The sequence below is a fragment of the Umbelopsis ramanniana genome (assembly GCF_025399195.1).
Source record: "Umbelopsis ramanniana AG unplaced genomic scaffold K450scaffold_78, whole genome shotgun sequence".
NCBI classification, from domain to species: domain Eukaryota; kingdom Fungi; phylum Mucoromycota; class Umbelopsidomycetes; order Umbelopsidales; family Umbelopsidaceae; genus Umbelopsis; species Umbelopsis ramanniana.
This window is the reverse complement of record NW_026252164.1, coordinates 61,781-80,340: the sequence shown is the minus strand read 5'-3', so window position 1 is coordinate 80,340 and position 18,560 is coordinate 61,781. Positions and strand designations below refer to the sequence as shown.

Below are 18,560 nucleotides of genomic sequence, written 5' to 3'. Positions count from 1 at the left end.
ATTGACATGATGGAATGTAAGAAAAAATGATGGACTGCTGAAGATGCGAGATATAAAAGTTGATTGATAGATGTAGATATCAGCATTGGTGAACACAAATGAAGAATGATATATGTTCAAGATCAGCGGGACTGACTTCTCCAACCTAGACTATCTCATGATTTTATGAAATTGCTATTGGCAAATAAGCAGTCAGCTCATATTGTGGTAGGCAGAGGTGCATATTCGAAGAAAACAATCGTATATTGGAAGATATCCGTTTTAATTTTTTGGCAGAGTTCAACATTTTGATACGAAGCTAAACTTATATGATGTCAGCGCAAATTATTTCTAAAAGGACTGTAGATTGATAGCGCACTGCTCACTTGTACACCTGAAAGTAACGAGCTATTGTAAGCGACAGACTTTTTATTTCGACTGATACAGCACCAAATCGTCTTAGCTGCTGTAGTCAAGCGCATCGAGTCAATAAAGTAGTCAAAGTTAATGCTTGAAAATGATTATATAACAGTCTATTATCAATACAAAGTCATTTAATCAGTCTCCACAGTTCTATAAACACCTCTCTTCCGCAACTTGTACGCCAAACCCCTCGACTCCAACTTTTGCTTTCTCCATCGTGCCCGCTCGAACTGCTATGGACACTACCGAGATATCACCATCTTGATCCTTTACACAGATGCCCCTTTACTGCTAAATCTGTCCGTGATGCCATTACATGGGTCCATTCCCCTTGCTCAATCAACCTAGTGGCTTGTGCCTTGGCAAACCCCCTTTTTGAATGCTCACAAGCCTCGCTTCTTCTCCGTTTGACAACAAAGGGGATCAATTTCTCGCAGCTAGCAGTGGATAGGCGTATAGAGGACGACCAGATATTCCGCTCTTCAACAGGAAGTCGCTTGTGCCTGAGTTTCGGCCGCTGTACCTTGTCACCGCTCTCAGCGTTAGTCAGATCCTTTTACGCCATGTTATTGATAGTTTGGAGACTACAGATCTCGAGTTAGGATGGTGCTGATTGCTAGAATTTCTCACACTGACCAAAGTGACATAGGAATAATAAAGCATACCTGCAGTGGATATGGAGGTTGGGCTAGTGTGGGCACGGCCAGGGTATATGCGTTTTCTCGACCACAAAGTGATGTAATTTTGCTGAAGCTACTGAATTGGCAGAGCCCGAGTTTTGCACATTCATTGAAGAGTATTCCAGCCCTCATTATAGGCGTTTATGATGCCGTGATATGGCGGTGTTTTTCCTTTTTGTCTAACCTAAACGACATGTTGATCATTACCCCTTTTAAGTAAAAAGAAAATCAAATGTGGAGAGAACTGGGAAGTCCGTGCATATCGGAGTAGAGGGTATGGTGATTACACTTCTGCCGGACAAAGAATATTATGAACTATCTCTTCGAAATCATCATTTTGAACACTGACAGTACATTCAACAGCTTGCCTGACTCTGAGCCATCATAAAATTTATGCATTGACATCATTGAAAGTGCCTACGTCAAGCTTTGGATGATAAAAAATTTATGAGAACAGTCATGATATGACTCGGATTTCGCCCTTTTGAAAAAGTATAAAAGACCACCATGTTCGCTGTCGTTTGCTCCCTAATTCTTGCCACGCTCGCTTTTTTTAGAGTGAACGGTGCTTATGCAGGACTTGCCACCCTGTCCAGCACGCCTCTTGGCTTGATCCTAATTCAGGCGTCTTACCGGTTATTGGCAACATCGTCGCTAGCCTGTCTTAGTTTTGTTTAGACCTCTCTGTATGGGATGCGAAGGGGGACGCCCCGGCTGCTGAACTTGGAGACCGCTAAACAAGAGGGGAGAAATGAAAATGAATATAAAAATTATAAACTAGCGTTGTGTAGACGGGTCATGCCCAAAGCACCACCCTACTAGTCGTAGTGACGCGATGTACCATAGCTCCCCTTATCTGTGAACCAGACTAGGTAGAATAGAAGATAGAGTAGTAACCAATGCCCTACCATTCCCAATAAACAATTTTCCTTCAATGAGATGAGACTTTGAACGAGAGTATAGCGCTTACTTGTTGAATGTAGTCTTGCTCACAAGAAAATGTTGCGAGAGAAACTCACTTGCGTAGGCTGTTGTCATAACCAACCTCTTTGTCCTTCCAAATTGAAAACGTAAGTATTCGATGTCACTTCTTACTTGAGCCATTCAATGATGCTCTTCAGAAGAAGCGATAAAGACCAAAAAGCTTACAAAGGAAGATGAAGTGTAAGTCGTTTGCCACTGTTCTCTTTTGCGAAAGAATTAGACATAACAAGTAGAAATAGCTAGCTTTTCCTTGCTTCCAACTCTCCGAAAAGTAGTCGTCGACAGATCACCAAACCTGCGCATACATCCTGACTTTTTTTTCGTTACTGTAAACTTACATAAATGATAAACAGAATAGAGGCAGTTTTGGTTTTTTTCCCTCAAGATATGATGTAGGATACACGATCAAAGCTGAAGACATTCTCTACAAGCTAGTTATTTTCCCTGTCGGAGTTTGTGAGAGACTCCGCGACTCTAACAAGTATTCGCTTGAGGTTTTGGTATAGCAGAGAATCTTGCACAGGAAAGCCCACAGCTATTGATTTCTGAATCAACCAACGCTGTCTGACGTATTGGGAAAACTCTATCAATATAGTCGAGAAATTCCGCGTCAACCCCTATAATTTCTTGTCAGAAGCTGGAACTCAGTTGCTTGCTGTGAGCTTTTTGATACGATACAAATAAATTTATTGTGGAATAGTAGTGAAACGTGGTAGTGAAAAAGTTCGTTACGACGATGCTCTGTATGTAAAGGAGTAATGTCGATGGTCATCTTAGTTATATACGCGTTGAGAATTCGGAGTTGTCCTCAGAGACCGTCCATGATAACTTCACTTCAAGATGACAGAATGCTGAAGCCAACTAACTTACAGGCTTAAAGAATGACCGACAATTGTGATCGAACCATAATTTCAAGCCCTTATAGTCGTTACGTTACTAGAAAGATCGGTGGACCTCATGTCGTTTAGATTACTGTATGACTTATTGTATTATCCTGCAGACGAGTGAACTTCTCGTGAGGTTAAAACTGCTTTTTATTCTATTAATCAACTGCTCTATTTATACTTGTTGATTCGTGACTTATTATATAAAAATGTAAAAGAAATCTAATTTTAAGAGGATATTCAATGTGACTTCGCTGGTAAAGAAGTCCCCTTGAACCGGCGTTCGGTTGAACTGTCATTTTGTATTTTAGGCGACGACACTCATGTAGCGGAGTATGTTAAGCAAGATTAAAAAAATTGCAAAAAAGTGATTTCTGCCGGATTCGAACCGGCGACCGTCTGTGTGTTAGACAGACGTGATAACCGACTACACCAAGAAATCTTAACTGAAATTTTTTAGTTTATAGTCAACATGTTCCATTATAATACAGAGTGTGCGCAATGAAATAATAGCAAGCTGAAGTTATCGGGGAATAGGTCTGAAACACTTAATAACAATTTCATCAAGCTTTTTATTAATTTTTGTATCAACTGTACTTATTTGACTATAACTAAGAGCAATTGGATGTACCCGCTACGCATAGGTATAGTAATGACGGCCATAACTCTCCCTGCACATCCACTAAGTCGCTCCTAAATTTCCATCTAGCCTTTTCTACCTCTACTGGTCTATAACTTTGTCGGCCAACAACATCATGTATACCTTTGATTATCAGAGGTGGATTTTAAATAAGACATTAACCGTGAATAATTGCCTGCAATTGTCTGCCACGGCCATACTCACATAGTTACTACAGACATTCGGCTCATACTCGATAAGGACGGTTTCTACATTACACTCATTCGAGCACATGCCACTAGTGTCAGAGTCTTAATTTGCATTTACTCTGTTCCACTAGTCACGTTTTCGAGTTAACTCCATCCAAATTGTCAATTCCTCACCATTCCAGCAAGGCACAGCGGTTGCAACCGGCGTAGTTTGAATGGCTTCACCGATAGCTCGTGACAACCCGTGCCAAGCTGCCACTCTAGTACGCTTAATTAACATGTATTGGTGGAATATACGCCATATAGCATCTGCGGCGAGATGACAGCCCTGCAATAGTTCTAGTGGTATAGTCAGACCTGCGCCGTCCTGTTACGTCACTCATCAGAGTTAACTTCTTGTAATAACTTATCGGCTGCTTCGCACCATCAGTCACCCTTTGCTATCTTTCTTGAGGTCGTCAATTTTGTTATCAAAAGTAGGCCGAGAGTGAGCCGGTAGTTCAATCCCCCAGGTTTGTAACTCGCTTTGGCTCGGCATTGTCTATGTCACCTCTTCATAGCAATATGTCAGTACTTTGCTAAAACATACCTCTTGACATCCAGATTTTAGTCTCCCAGTGCGTAAACAGTACGTAGAAGCAAGAGTGTCTCTTGGCTATAATGCGAAGCCTTCTGAGTAACCACCTGTCGCTTGTCCCAATGCACGTACGGACCCTTTTCCATGCTGTAGACATCACTCATCTTAGCTATGTGGTGTTTCCTTTTGTCCCAGTCTACGCACAATAGGTCGACCTAAAGAAGTTGCACATCGTTTAATACAGCGTCGGTGATGTCTCTTTTAAAATCATGGACCTTAGCATTTTTATCCGACCGCCCAAACCTGAGAAAGAGCGATGCAATCAAGATATGTTATCAAATATCTTTAAGCCCTCAAGATTTGCTAATAGTACGCCGTCTTTCCTTGCTTTACGCCTAATGGCAACTTTCATTTCAGACTGTTAGTTTTTGTCGCCTAATGAAATGTCACTTCATCTGCAATCGCTCCATCAATGAATGTACATGTTGTACTTCGAAGTTGGTAGTGGCGAGTTGGTAGTGGCGAGTACAGTATTGCTCCAAAGTGGACGTTTTGAATCTGAAGTCAGCCACTGGTACCTCAAATTCTCGACTTAGAGCACAGGCGACGTCGTCTCCGGCACCTGTTTCTTTGTGAGGTTTCGATTAGCAGTATGTCAAAAAGCTGACTCAGCGATTGACAGCATATAAATTTGACCCCTCATGCTGACAGCTTATAAACAACGATAGCATGGAACCAGAAGGTGCCTGAGGCTGTATTGATGATCAATTGAGATGTAGTACGCTGTCTGGCTAAATAATCAGGTAACTGAAAACGCCACAGAGCTAGCAAAAATAATACAACCAAAATCTGTGATCTTTTAATCGACCAGTATATTGTACAGTGTATTGGAACATCGAACTGTGTTTCCTAGATAAAATTTTACAATCTCACTCTATAGCTTTCTATGAGTATGTAGCGTAGTAAATAATGTAGAAATAGAGGGGTCTACTCAGGAACCAGAAATCCCACCAGACATTCGTCCAACATAAACTCGAAGTTTACCCAAGAATGGGTTAACACTAGTGAGATAATTCCATGATTAGCCGATGATCAAACCATGTCATGGTTTCGGGAACCAAGATACTTACTGAATAACTTTGTTCCATCTCTACCTGCTATCCGCATGATGTCTTTGACGCCTATTACGATAAAGTGAGCCATGAGCTCAATACTTCGTACAAACGATATGATGAACGGTTTCTTACCTCCGGGGTGAAACTTGACATAGGATGTCATGTTGTACACTTTACCGTTAAGCGCAGTCCATGCGTCGTTCTCCGTTCGATGCTCTTTGATTTCTGATAATGTGAAACGACCTAGTTGTGGAACACCCTACGACAGAGGAAGGTTATCATGAAAAGCCTATGAACAAGCTAAAGTCGAGCGGGCATGCTAAATTCCCTTACCCTAAGATCTTGACCTGAGCTCTTCAATCGTGCCCAATCTAGTGGTGAATGCCCGGGTTCTAGAATCACCTTTTGCCTCCGCTTTGGCTGTTTGGTTGCTGCCGCCACTAGTCTTTGTGGCCCATTTCGGGAAGGAAACTCAGGGACATCAGTGGTATTAGCTGCAGGTGAAACAAAGGCCATTAGTCAATAACATCTTCCTATAACAAAGACATAGTGTTCAGATCTATACCATCGGTATCAGATAAGGTCATGGTAGGGGTGAGATTGCTACTGTTGGGAATGGCATTGTTGGCCATGGTGGATTGTCGAAGGAGAAAAAATAAAATGGGTCCGCTGCAGGTTTATAAAATTACCCTTTCTTAACAACCCAGCAAACTCGGTACTCCCTACTGTTGTTGCTCTTATACCCATTCATTCGATTTGGATCTCTCTTCCATGCAAAAGTGATTGACAAGTTTCTATCCAAACGTCTATACCTCTGTTCACATGGCTACACCATTTAAACTATCTGACGATCCTAGTCAGCGGGACCTTGTAGGATTTGCAGTCATGTACACAATGTCTTTTGCAGTCATCGCCACCTCGGAACTGATGCGAAGGTATTTACTGGGCTTCTGTTAGTTATATGGAAGAAGACGCAGGTCTACCAAAGTTACAGCAGCCGATGACTGACCCTCAAATTGTTTTAGGTTTTGTGGGGTTCCAAGTCATATAACTCGCAAAATCATTCATGTCGGTGCTGGACTATGCGTCTTGTTTGTCATATCGCTGTTTGATCATTGGCAATATGCAATCATACCTCATACCAGCTTCATTGTAGTCAATGCGGCAGTGAGACGTTGGAAAATACTCAAAAGCATGGAACCTCCGAACGGTAAGAAATATCTTTGAAACCCACGGTAACAACCAAAATGGATGCTGATTTGTTTCAACAGCGAAATCGTGGGGCACAGTGTACTTCTGTATCAGCGTCTCTTCGCTGTTTTTTCTAGTATGTGCCAAAACATATAACGATGGCTTAAAGTGGACTGTCCCGCAGTATGTCTACCTGACTGGTATCATGGCCATGACACTCGGCGACGCTTTTGCAGCCATCATAGGTGAAAGGTTTGGCAAAAGGAGACACTACGTACCCGTCGATCAGGAATCAAACGCGACATCATGCAAAACATATGAAGGATCGGCGGCATGCTTTGTTGCCATATTTTTAGGCACATTGATGGTTGGTTGGATCTGCTCTGTTGATGCATGGGCAGATGCTTTTGTTTGCGCCACCGTTGGAACTTTTTTCGAAGCAATATCCCCTTGGGGAACCGATAACCTCACTGTACCATTCAGTGTCTGTAGCGTAATGTACGCAGTTAGAATGTGAACGTGTTTTGCTTGTCCATAATACATGTACTATTTAATGTCAATGTTTGCTCATTTACAAGGTTCAACATAGTTTGCGACTTTATCGTATACAGATACTTATAGCTAAAAATGTTTCCAAAGCTCATCTGCTCACTACAAAGATTCATATGGATAGTTTTTAAAACTTCTTGTATGGCAAAAATTTGCCACTCATGGTGATCTTAACACGATCACCATTCGGGTCAGGTTCCTAGTTTCAGAGGTCTGGTTAGCGCCAACCATATCCTTAAATTTGCACATCTATTTATCGCTCACCTTATCAATCTTGACTGTGTAATCAATGGCTGACATGATTCCGTCTCCAAACTTTAGAAGAGTGGTTAGCTTTTGTCGCACAAGCTAGGTCACGCGTTGACCAAAAAGTACCTTTTCGTGAATAACGGCTTTCATAGGATAGCCATATACTTGCAGGATCTCGTAGAAGCGGTACAAAGTTGGATCTGTAGGTGGTATCGACATCAAACTTAACAGATCATGTAGGCTTAGTAAAATGTGGCAAATCTCCCTCTGAATACACGCTATCGTGATACTCACCCACCACGGTCCGGGAAAAACTCTGGTCCAAGGTCGTCATTGATATGAGCCTGAGGTATATTCAGAATAGAGGACAGCTTCTCTCCGTCTTCGGGGGTAGGTTTTGCCTTTTCAAATGGAGTTACAAAAGGGCTGCTGATATTGAATGCCAACCGCTTCAGGGCATTGACGACTTACTTGACCATAGAACAATGCAGCAACCCAGACTTCGTCGCGACCCATCTTATTTCCAATCTGCTCGAAACTTGAAAATTCAAAGATGTTCAGTATAGAGCTGCACGAGAGGCATAGGTTGGAGCGGCGTCCTGCCACCAGAACTCTTACCTCAGTTTCTTTTGTCGTTTCGCTTCAAATAAGCGCTTGCTCAGAGGGGAAAGTTTTGCTTGTACCTGTATTGAAAAGTTTAGAATGAGTCAAGGTGGCTGAAATGCGACATGCAGTGATCCTTTGTACTAACGCTCATTTACAACGGTATTCGGAGAGAACGGGTTGAGTTCAGAAGGCCAAACGCCAACGCATAGGGCGTGATTTGAGATTGTGACTGTCGCAAGGAAACTCAAAAAAGCAGAGTATAATAAACTCTTCTCGAGATGTCATTATTGTTACTATTATGCTAGTTGCTTTATTACAGTATGATGATTTAAAAGTGCCAATTATATAACTAAAGTCGGTAGTCTTCAAGCTTCAGTTTGGTAGCGTCATTCGGATGTCGAACTACAATTCTTGCCTTGATAAGAGTTTCTATGTATGGTGGCCAATATGTCCCTTCTTCCAATCGCAAATATGCTCCAGGCGTATTATACGAAGCATTCATTAATTCCTATAATGCGCATAATTAGCGAAAACCCGGCATAAGGCAATATGAATATAGCCAAATTCACTTACAATAAGGAGATCCTTCAATGAGAATTCCACATCCATTAATTCAGACGTCCCAACAGCGCTCCTCGACGATATCTGAAAAAGTAATACTGACGTGAGATACGTATTCTAATATTCTCAACAAGTTGATTTTCCTACTTACCCTAACAGATTTTGGAGGATATGTTTCGTCTAGGAAATCGTGCAGATCATTCATAATTCTCATGTACCTGTCGTTGACCTCATGATATTCTTCTCTAAGTTTGCTTTTTATCGAAGGATTGTTAGTTCGTTCTGCATCAAGGTGAGACACTCATTGTAATAAATTACCTGGCAGGCGATTCCGTTGAATCTCTGGAAGTCTCGACTTCGATGAGCTTTTTCGTAAGTGCATCGCGAACTTCCTGATGTTCTTGCAAAATTTGCTGTTGTCTGAGAAAAATGTTGTTTCTTTAGTGTGTGCCATTGTCCACTCATCCATCCGATTAAATACATACCTTGTAAGGTTTTCCTTTGTTTGCGATAGCTCTTGCTGTAAGTATGTGTATGCTTTTTCGAGTTCCTCTGTCGTACCAATCAAATGTCTCTTCGCCACCAGTTCATGTAGAGCTTCATCTCTATCGACATTGTCTCGGCTATCCGTCGCTATCATACGCATTAGTGGCATGATAACATAGAAAAATAAGATTAGCAATGCCTTACCTAATCTTTGTATATCGATTTCTTTCTGAAGCATTTGCTTTTGCCTTTGAACCAATAGTAATCGCTACTTCCATAATTATTTTCGACGTCGCGTATTTTAAGCCGTTTTCAAAAACTTGTGAACTAACCTTGTAATCAAAATCAAGCTGGCGATTATCCGCAACTTTTCGATTTATCTTTTGCTCTTGTGCGCGTTTTTGGAGCTAGGTTACAGACGAGATTAGTCTCATTCCGTTTGATTTGGACGTGAATGCCGACACGTACCTGTTGAAGCTGTAATCGCTTCTGGCTGATCAATTCCACAAGGTTTTCGTGGCGATGTTTTTCAGCATGGTCAATAGGTCTCGGCAGGTCGTCAATCCTCAACTTTGCAGCCTCTTTCGTGGCTCGATTTAGCGCATTCTCCAATAATGATTGTTGAATGCTCATGTACGCGATTGTAGGTGATTGAATCCTCGAAAAGTGAAAATTGCAGATTCAGCGGGAGCCACTCAAATGCTAATTGAACTCCCGATCAAATTTTCAAAGGCTGGTAGCAGCAGTCAGCAAAAGCTCACAATGGTATATTTCCCTCAAAGTACATCCAGTTGATCATGATACCAAGATGTTGAGGAAATTATATATTACCTGTTGATAAAAAGGTTTGGGAGCGTATCTGTCATAACGTTCTTGTCCATAAAATTAGTGTTTTCTGATTTGCAATCAAATACTATACATCAGGTCTTGATTCAACAAGGTATTCCAAGTTTAGGTATTCCAAGTTTAATGATCGCCTCGTATATTTACGGTATCGTAACATCGAAACAATTTAAAATAGATTCCGTAATGTTCCATTTGCCCACTGTCCTATGGCATTTTCTTTCAGCTGCAGGTCTCAGTTTCTATCATATGATGCAAACACATGGCGAGATCCATATTATAGTATTCAGCGTTCTTGAATGATAATTTTCATTGAGATTCACCACAGGTGGGATGAATGAAGTACTTCTGTACAGAGGGTATAGCTGTCAGAACAAGATGGCAAACAGTACGAGTGCGTTGACTGGTAGAACCTTCGCTTGACATTAATTCTATAAACAAGCCTCGCACCTGCACTGGCAACGTCAAAGCCGAGGCTACTTCTTGGTAAACAGCCGAGTTGCCATTGTCCCAATCCATTGAAACTCAGGTGTGATCGTGGATTTCCAGTACGCTGAAAGGCAAAACGGTATATCACGTGCGAGCACTTGCTTGAGAAATCCAGCCAATTAAATTGTACAGTTTGGTACATGCGCAGGATGTCTGCCTGCCATTCGCGATGTTGAATGTGGATACTCATTGCTCAATCGGTGGCGCAACCTAATGGATAAGGGAGTCAAAGTTGAATGATGAAAGCTTTTGTTCTTCTTCACTCATGGTTCTCGCAATACCCAATACTTACAGCTTCAAATTCAAATCTATATTCAAATTAAACAAGAAATCTATAAAGCATCATCTGGATGAACGAGTCAATTGTCATAATGATCTTCTATCCTATTTGCCGGAAGAGATTCTTTTGAACGTATTCGCAAATCTTGACAGCCCAACAGAATTTATCTGCACAAGCCGCTATTTTGCATCCTTGGGATCTTCTCCACGATTTGTAGCACATTGGATCACGTTGCGCTACGGAAAGAGCTGTGCTCTGTACTGCGCCCTGACGAAGCACTCTGAAATATGCGATGACAAACTCGTTCGTTGCCTGATGACACTTCAAGTGGATATGCCGAGATACTTGCTGCAGATGTTGATTGAAAATTATCGTGGACCACGCAGAGCGTCAGTAAAGTCCTCGAACTCAACGAATCAGTCTGGTGGGAAGCTTTCGACCTTCACTGACGCTATCAGCATGCTTCCTTTCTCTGGATACGCTGCAGTCATCAACGCCGCTTTTGAAAAATACGGTGATGTCTTTACATCAGAGGAAAATGATTTTTCGACGGTCATCCGGATATTGGGAGAGCTCCAAAACGGTAGTGCCAGCGAAGAGAAGCAAGCACAACTGGAGCAGATATTTTTGGAAAAGCAATTTTCGCCAGTACCAATGCCTGAACAGATGATGCCAAAATGTTTGGTGAAGCTTGCCCTTGAAGATAGCAGATTGTTCAGCAAAGTATCACCGGTTTTCCGAATCGACAAGCATGCTCGTTACCGAGTTTGGGAATGGGCATTAGTGGATGCTATCGACAATTCATTCTCAAGCAGTGACAAGCTTAGTACAAGGAAAATGAAGCTGATGGAAAGCACATCCAAATGTTTAAAGGAAATGCCGGTGGGTGGCATTAAAGAAGAGCGCGAGATTTTCATTCTGGCAATGGTTAGCGTGTTCAAGAGGTATCCCAGTGGATATATCTCGGCATCTGTCATCGCCAAAGCTTTCCATCTTGTAGACAAGTATATCAAACCTGACTTGGCGGATATGATGGTGAAGGACGAGATAGAAACAAAGCAAGACATATCTCCTGTTATACTGGAAGGATTTGAAAAATTTATTTCCACTCGAGCAAAAAATTGAAACCAACGACTGATTGTCGAACTTGATACCCTCCCCCCTTCCTATTAGTGTACAGTGCTCTCATTAAATAATTTTTGCCTCTATCTTGGGAGTTAACAGCTCCGTATCAAAATGTTGAAATTTGCTAAAATGAAGAAAAGCAGGCTTTACCTCCCTTACCATTACGTGTGTGGAGGATCCATATTCATATTACATTGATGTCCACCTCAGATATTCCGACTGCTTCGATTATAGTGGATCTAACAAACTCGCTTCAGTGAGAGTTATGACCAAATATGTCATCATTGTCATCTTCGAGAGCTGGAAGATACCAGCAGCTGACGATATATGTCAACACAGTATCTCAATCTGTGGAAAATTGTAGCACAGGGTGGAAAAGAGATACCAATGCAAAGCAATAATATGTGTTAGATCGTGCCATCGGTGTGGAAAGGTGATGGCCGCCGCCCAGTAAGTTTCAACGGGGCCACGCACGACTTGTTCTAACGACTTTAACATCATGGCTACTACTAATGCAGTTCCTCTCTTACGAGGGGATTCTGACCGTTTTACGCTAGTCATTAGATCACTTCTCTTAGTTAAACAGCACAGCAAAAAATTTATCCAGACTGACATATTGTGTGGAGAATTCGTGGTGGAGACTGATTATCATCAAAAATTTATTGTTCATCAATGCGGTTTTGACAGTTCTCGGTTCTTCGTATTGTCACAATATCGAAATGTCACCTCACACCGTTTTTGTATTCCCTTCTACCGATGCACTCTCTGAAGGCTTGAACGACTACGTTCAAAAGCTCTCCCGACAAGCTATCGCTAGCCACGGAAAGTTCACTGTAGCAGTGTCCGGAGGCTCTTTGCCCAAGTTGCTGTCCAAGAATCTTGCCGGCAATTCTGCCATTGACTTCTCCAAATGGCACGTTTTCTTCGCTGATGAACGTTGCGTTCCATTAGACCATGCTGACTCCAATTACCTCGAAGTTAAGCATCAGCTCTTGGACAAGCTCAATGGCAAGATCCCCGACGCCAACGTTCACACTATCAACGCTTCTATGGTGTCAGACGCCGAGAAATGCGCACAGGACTATGAGCAGCAGCTGAAGGATGTTTTCGGTTCTGACTCCACACCCGAGTTTGACTTGTTGCTTCTGGGCATGGGTTCGTAGTCTCTTCTTTCCTAGTTTGTTTGTCCGTTGCTTTACGCATGAATACGTCAATACCAGACACGTCTAACCACTACCGGCTTTTTTTTTCAACAGGTCCTGATGGTCATACTTGCTCGCTCTTCCCTGGACACCCTCTTTTGGATGAAAACAAGCGATGGGTTGCTCCTATCTTTGACTCTCCTAAGCCTCCAAAGGAACGCATTACCTTGACTTTCCCGGTCGTCAATAACGCCAAGGAAGTCGCTTTCGTCACCGCTGGTGATGGCAAGAAGGACATGGTTCAGATGATTCAAGAACAACCAGAGTTGAAATTGCCCTGTCAACGAGTCATGCCTAAGAGCGGAGAGGTGTATTGGTTTATCGATGAGCCTGCAGGCCAAAAGCTCTCCAAAACTCAAAAGTACAAGCTGTAGATTTAGATGGAAAATTGAGTTTTATTGTAGAATAAATGAGAAAACATGAGGAGTGTTATTTTTGATGTTACAGTGAAGTGTATGATATGCTGATATTTGTACAGTGAGTGAACATAATGATAGCAGGGGGAGGGGCAATTCCATAGAGCGGCGAGGATTGATTAACGATGTTTCGAGTTCCATCTTTGATTGTTCTGGGAGGTACCCCATTTTTTGGCGAGCAAACGTGTCTTTTCCGCCGTCAAGCTTCTATCTGGTGGGCATATATCGAGCAACATCTGACGACCTTCCTCGTCATCCAACTGAATGCACTTGTTGTAGGTTGTCTTCAAATCCGCCAAAGCGACAGTTCCCAGTGGTGAACCCTTACTAAAGTGAGTTCGAAGGAGATTTAGAGCGGCGTCGATATCATTACATCTATGACCAAATGAAATATTAGTTATCGGTATGTCTTTTATCTCTCCCATGACCATCACTTTTGACATACCGTGACATTGTATTGGCCATCAACAGTACAGCTGCTTTTTGATCCGCAATGGTCCAGCCGTGGTCGGCTTGACTGATAGCTTGGTCGGTTTGCTTCTTTCTAACGACTGCCTGTGCATCCTTTTCATCTTGGTGATATTGTTGTCGCATATTATCCAGCCATTCTTCTCTATCGTCCCATACCTTGTATGCGAGTTCAATGTTTTTGGTACGATAGCAGTGGTCCAGTACATGTTTAAAGGTATATCCATTGCGTGCGACGTTTAATTTTTCGAACATGTCTTGATAGATGTTCACAACCTCATCGGCTTGATGATGTGCAACATGAACGCCAAGATAGGCATTCATGATCGATGGACTTATGGCTGTGCTTTCTTGCGCACGTGAAAAGATGGCTTGAGCTTCAGCTAGCAGCTCTCGACGGTTGACAGGAAGTTGTGGGTAAAGAGGGGTTCCATCAGTCGGCACCAGTGAATTATGTGATTCTTCATTAAGTACGGAGGATTCAGCGTTTCTTTTTGGTGGGCGGTAGTTGGCATAGGTCCATAAGAGACTGCTATACGTTCTATCGTCTGGTGTTAGTTGCTGATGAGCTTCTGGCTCGCCAGTCGTCTCCAGCATCAACCTATAAATATTTCGTGCCCTTGTCAAATCCTTGTTCTTTGCACACCCATGCAGCAAAGTGTTATAGGTAATACGATCGGGCTTAAAGCCATGGACTTCTTGCATTTGATTCAGTAGATTGAATGCTTCCTGGTAATAGTCTGTGCGTAGGACGCAGGCATTAATCAACGTGTTAAACGTGACATCCGTCGGGTATAATCCACGGTTGGGCATTTCCTCAAACAAATTCAAAGCACGTTCTACTTCATCGTTCTGTGAAGGAGTTAGAGAGATGTTGTTTAAGGTCATGGTATACATCGACTCAACATACCTTGGCACAAGCGTGTATCATTAAGGTGTAAGTAACTTCATCTGGTTTGTGATATTTGAGTTGCATCTCGTCAAAAATCTCCCATGCCTTTGCAGTGTTGTTTAAACGTAGACATCCTGCAATTAATTTCGCAAAGATTGGCTAGAGTGATGGGCTGTTAGTATGGATAACGTGATAGCTGCTAGAAAGAAGCAATCTGGAGCATACCTCAGGTGGAACCAATCCAGCAGACTTCATTTTTTCAAACAGTACAAAGGCATCATCGATTCGGTTACTGTTGACAAATGACTTGACTAACGCACCAAATGTGTAGATGTCAGGGACGGCTCCCGCTGAGAATTATGAGTTAGCATAGTAGCAATCTGCAAAACCCATCTACTAAACCCTTACCTTCTCTGAGAGATTTATAGACCTTGATGGCATTTTCTGAATCGTTAACATTTGCATATGCGTCAATGACATGGTTGAATGATCTAGTAGTAGGTTGTACGCCGTATGTCTGAAAGTAGCCAATGTTCTCATATGTTAGCAATCAAATGACCATGCTATCGCATCGTGCATAGGAAACTTACCGGCATAAGCTCCAAAAGCTTTTCTGCTTCGTTATATCGATGTGTAACCGCCTATGAATAACTCATCGTTAGCCTCGTATCTTCACATTGATGCAAATGATTTGTTATCCCGTCTTACATTGGCATACAGCAACTGATCGAAATCCTTAGCCGTCATTGTTTTTTCGCTATGACCAGTAAGGGCATCTTGTTGGCCGGCTGCTTGTATGAGGCTGCTAGTTTCCGAGGAAGTTGAAGTGTCGCTTGAGCTGGCTTGTGCAATGGCTTTAGCGGCTGCTGGCCGAGTATCCAGAAACTTGACTCGCAAATTCTCGAGATAGTCAGCGCTGATTTTAGGCTGCATTACGGATTGTCTTTCGGATGCTGCAGTGAGCTCTGAGTAGATTTGCGAAAGTTCTTCTTCGGTTAGGTTATCCCCAGCTGTCGTCTTGACCTGTTGAAACTAGGTTAGTAGTAAGCTTTGAGTGTGTTCGCCAGCCATTCCGCAACTTACAGATTTTTCATTTTTAAGCTTCTCTTCAATTAGCCTTATCTCATGCTCCAGCTCTCTCGTGCGATGCTCTATGGTTTCTTTCCTGTAATACTCGTTGTCAGTGGAATAGGATTCAATAGCACTGCGTGTAGGTGAAAACATACTTTGGAAAGCGTGCAATTGCACTGGCGTGGAATCTCTTGGAAAGCAGCGGCCTTACAAGAGTGATGCTTCGGGTCAATCTAAACATTGCTGCTACTACAGTTGAATGGTCACTTCTGCCGAGATTTACAATCGATCGTTGACCTGCGGTCTTTTCAACGTCTTTCACTTTTTTCCAGGTTCGGTGCTGTGAACCGGTCACAAATTTCGAAATTGACAAAAAGGGTTCAAAAGTCACGGGACTTTCGAACACATAATTGACATAGAGCTAATCAAATAAATGCAGATTTTCCGTACTGAGTATTCTCATAGCATCGCAAGGCAAAGCTATATGCTTAGCGTATAAGCAGACAAAATCGAGGGATTCTACAAACGTGATATACCTAATAAACCATCATCTCTACACCAGCTTAGTGGTCACAATAGCAGTCACCCCTTCAATGTCCAAGAAATGGTATTACGGTACAGTTAAAGATATTACTCGTTTTCTATGAACAGTCAAGATGTATCTTGTCTTGATATAATTCGATTCTATTCTACAACTTTTCGAATATTAGACCAATATTTTTGTAACTGAACTACCAGTACAGAAGCAATTGGACTTTTACGCTTGTATAGGATTAACAGTATGATAAATGTCGTAATCAAATTGAATGCTGCGTGCCTTACTGCAGCCTGTGCACAAAGATGGTCATGATTAGTAAATGCACATCTTATCTTTCCCATTTGTCCCATGGTATTTACCTTGACAACCCACTTCCATCCATCCCAATTATTTTCATCATCGCCTTTTTGTGTTTTCCTTGCTGGTATAAGCTGCCTGGCTCGCGAGGAAGTACTGGGTGGGGGAACTCGGGGTTTGGGAACAACGTCTTTCGTTTCTGTTTCTAATAATTCAGTTTTCAATCCGTCCAAACGTCCATTCAAAGCGAGAACCTCCGACTGCAGAGATTGCAAAGCTCGTTTGGTTGCAGGGCCAAGATCAACCACGGAAATCGATGGACTCTGTGGCGTTCTCTGTACTGGTTCAGGCGCATATTGAGGAACAGTTTGGCGATTCATAGCAGTATCAACTAAGTTTGGTCTTTGACTGCCAGCTGCTGTACGCACATTAGGTAGCGACTGTATTGAGTTGCGCGGGGACGGTTTATGGATTGTTCGCATATGTCCCTTGATAAGAGCTTCACTTTGGTCGAATTCAGACATACTGGCGTCGGTGGCTCTCCTTTCATCTTCAATACTATCTTCCGAGTCGAAATCATCCCACTGCGATTGATTAGCAGGTCCGTGTGTTTGAGCCCACACCTTTGTGGCACCGGTCAAATCATCCTCGTGGACTGTATATTTATAATTTCGTAAGGGTGCGTTGACGGGTTCTCGGTCTCTCTGAGATCCTGCTGCAAGAGTAGACTGGGCTCTACGACTGGATTGATTGGAAATTACGGATCGAGCTTGGTATCGTTGTCGAAAATTGTCAGTGGTAGAGACCGAAGATTGTGATGATCGCCGTGACCGTTGTGTATGACTAACGGGATTTCGGGCTTGAGATCGCAGTTTATCCATACTAGTTGTATCCATATGCGATCGAGCGTACTTGGGTTGAGCAGACCGAGTCATCGAACCCCTGCCAACTTCGCTTATACTCCTTTCGATACTTGTACCGGGGCGATTTGACTGCATGGCTAATTCATTTCTTTGTATTTCAGCCAAATAAGCTTGCTCTTCAGCATTTTCAGAATCCGTTTCACTAAGGTCTGTTCGCACGTGTCAATATCATCTTGTCCGAACGTAACGAGATATGAACAATATCACTCTACCTTCGCTGTCATCAGATTGGTGATCAGAAACTTCATCAGGTTTCATAGATCCTAATACTTGCAAAATCTTCTTGGCATTTTCGTTTTCACCCGATTTTCTGAATGCCTGATGGAAAAAATAGTAAGAGTCAAAAAAGGAATTCCAGCTAATTCAAACAGTTTTCGACACTTACCTCGGATGCAACCTGAAGTAAAATGTTGACATACTTCTCTTTGGCTGCTAGCGGCTTGGTACCGGCTAAACTTCTCCATGAATCCCTTTTAAACAGAAGGGTTAGACCAGTGATTTTGAGAACCGGACTAAATCGTGGGAGCTGCAACGATGGTATATGAAATGAAACGTACCACTTTGCCCTGCCAATGACATCAAAAAGTCCTGGTCTAGGCGTATTCACATCGCCGTTGACTTGCTTATAGCAAGCATAAAGCTACGGGGCATGACAGCCAAGTTAGTTTCATGCAAGGGAAGGTTTACTGACATGCATAGGTACAGGCATCAGCCTGACCAATACCTGGAGCTTTTGTTCCCGTGAAGGCTGGATTCCGGACGATGCTGTTAGCTGTTGCACTATAGATAAGGCCTTCTCGTATTTGCTGCTAATCAACGCCTCATGATGAGAGGGATGGCGTGATCGATCAGGCATGTTGGAAACAATGTGCACAAGAGACGTTTCGGTTGCGGAGGTTAAGTG

General features: G+C 42.5%; 8 protein-coding genes and 1 non-coding gene across 9 annotated transcripts; 3 read left to right on the top strand and 6 right to left on the bottom strand.

The window, feature by feature from the left end:
- Positions 1–3,318: 3,318 nt before the first annotated feature.
- K450DRAFT_t103 lies at positions 3,319–3,392 on the bottom strand. The gene has a single exon. It is a non-coding gene; the product is annotated as a tRNA-Val (tRNA).
- Positions 3,393–5,192: 1,800 nt separating this feature from the next.
- On the bottom strand, positions 5,193–6,139 carry K450DRAFT_260068 (uncharacterized protein). Its single transcript, XM_051592101.1, has 5 exons — positions 6,036–6,139; positions 5,804–5,964; positions 5,603–5,729; positions 5,486–5,536; positions 5,193–5,416 (listed from the first exon to the last, which is right to left on the bottom strand). The coding sequence occupies exons 1-5, from the start codon at positions 6,100–6,102 to the stop codon at positions 5,343–5,345; spliced, it is 480 nt and encodes a 159-aa protein (XP_051440829.1). The 5' UTR covers positions 6,103–6,139; the 3' UTR covers positions 5,193–5,342.
- Positions 6,140–6,170: 31 nt separating this feature from the next.
- K450DRAFT_284049 (uncharacterized protein) lies at positions 6,171–7,409 on the top strand. Its single transcript, XM_051593497.1, has 3 exons — positions 6,171–6,405; positions 6,496–6,680; positions 6,742–7,409. The coding sequence occupies exons 1-3, from the start codon at positions 6,293–6,295 to the stop codon at positions 7,176–7,178; spliced, it is 735 nt and encodes a 244-aa protein (XP_051440828.1). The 5' UTR covers positions 6,171–6,292; the 3' UTR covers positions 7,179–7,409.
- Positions 7,258–8,269, bottom strand: K450DRAFT_260063 (uncharacterized protein). Its single transcript, XM_051592100.1, has 7 exons — positions 8,211–8,269; positions 8,078–8,142; positions 7,931–7,997; positions 7,754–7,860; positions 7,586–7,682; positions 7,475–7,525; positions 7,258–7,409 (listed from the first exon to the last, which is right to left on the bottom strand). The coding sequence occupies exons 1-7, from the start codon at positions 8,214–8,216 to the stop codon at positions 7,338–7,340; spliced, it is 465 nt and encodes a 154-aa protein (XP_051440827.1). The 5' UTR covers positions 8,217–8,269; the 3' UTR covers positions 7,258–7,337.
- Positions 8,270–8,337: 68 nt separating this feature from the next.
- On the bottom strand, positions 8,338–9,943 carry K450DRAFT_260058 (uncharacterized protein). The gene is made up of 8 exons (XM_051592099.1): positions 9,581–9,943; positions 9,445–9,519; positions 9,317–9,380; positions 9,112–9,259; positions 8,945–9,046; positions 8,778–8,880; positions 8,639–8,710; positions 8,338–8,573 (listed from the first exon to the last, which is right to left on the bottom strand). The coding sequence occupies exons 1-8, from the start codon at positions 9,743–9,745 to the stop codon at positions 8,415–8,417; spliced, it is 888 nt and encodes a 295-aa protein (XP_051440826.1). The 5' UTR covers positions 9,746–9,943; the 3' UTR covers positions 8,338–8,414.
- A 765-nt stretch (positions 9,944–10,708) lies between these two features.
- K450DRAFT_260047 (uncharacterized protein) lies at positions 10,709–12,007 on the top strand (the record flags this gene model as incomplete). Its single annotated transcript, XM_051592098.1, has 2 exons — positions 10,709–11,372; positions 11,772–12,007. Coding segments are annotated over 2 exons (742 nt in total), but the record flags the coding sequence as incomplete, so codon positions are not given.
- Positions 12,008–12,521: 514 nt separating this feature from the next.
- Positions 12,522–13,506, top strand: K450DRAFT_260044 (uncharacterized protein). Its single transcript, XM_051592097.1, has 2 exons — positions 12,522–13,004; positions 13,106–13,506. The coding sequence occupies exons 1-2, from the start codon at positions 12,569–12,571 to the stop codon at positions 13,423–13,425; spliced, it is 756 nt and encodes a 251-aa protein (XP_051440824.1). The 5' UTR covers positions 12,522–12,568; the 3' UTR covers positions 13,426–13,506.
- K450DRAFT_260042 (uncharacterized protein) lies at positions 13,438–16,189 on the bottom strand. Its single transcript, XM_051592096.1, has 9 exons — positions 16,054–16,189; positions 15,911–15,992; positions 15,536–15,850; positions 15,418–15,468; positions 15,236–15,344; positions 15,053–15,177; positions 14,846–14,986; positions 13,913–14,787; positions 13,438–13,842 (listed from the first exon to the last, which is right to left on the bottom strand). Exons 1-9 carry the CDS (start codon positions 16,137–16,139, stop codon positions 13,587–13,589), a joined length of 2,040 nt encoding a protein of 679 aa, XP_051440823.1. The 5' UTR covers positions 16,140–16,189; the 3' UTR covers positions 13,438–13,586.
- A 1,825-nt stretch (positions 16,190–18,014) lies between these two features.
- K450DRAFT_180252 (uncharacterized protein) lies at positions 18,015–18,512 on the bottom strand (the record flags this gene model as incomplete). Its single annotated transcript, XM_051584335.1, has 3 exons — positions 18,015–18,126; positions 18,214–18,296; positions 18,381–18,512. 3 exons carry the CDS (start codon positions 18,510–18,512, stop codon positions 18,015–18,017), a joined length of 327 nt encoding a protein of 108 aa, XP_051440822.1.
- Between the last annotated feature and the right edge of the window lie 48 nt (positions 18,513–18,560).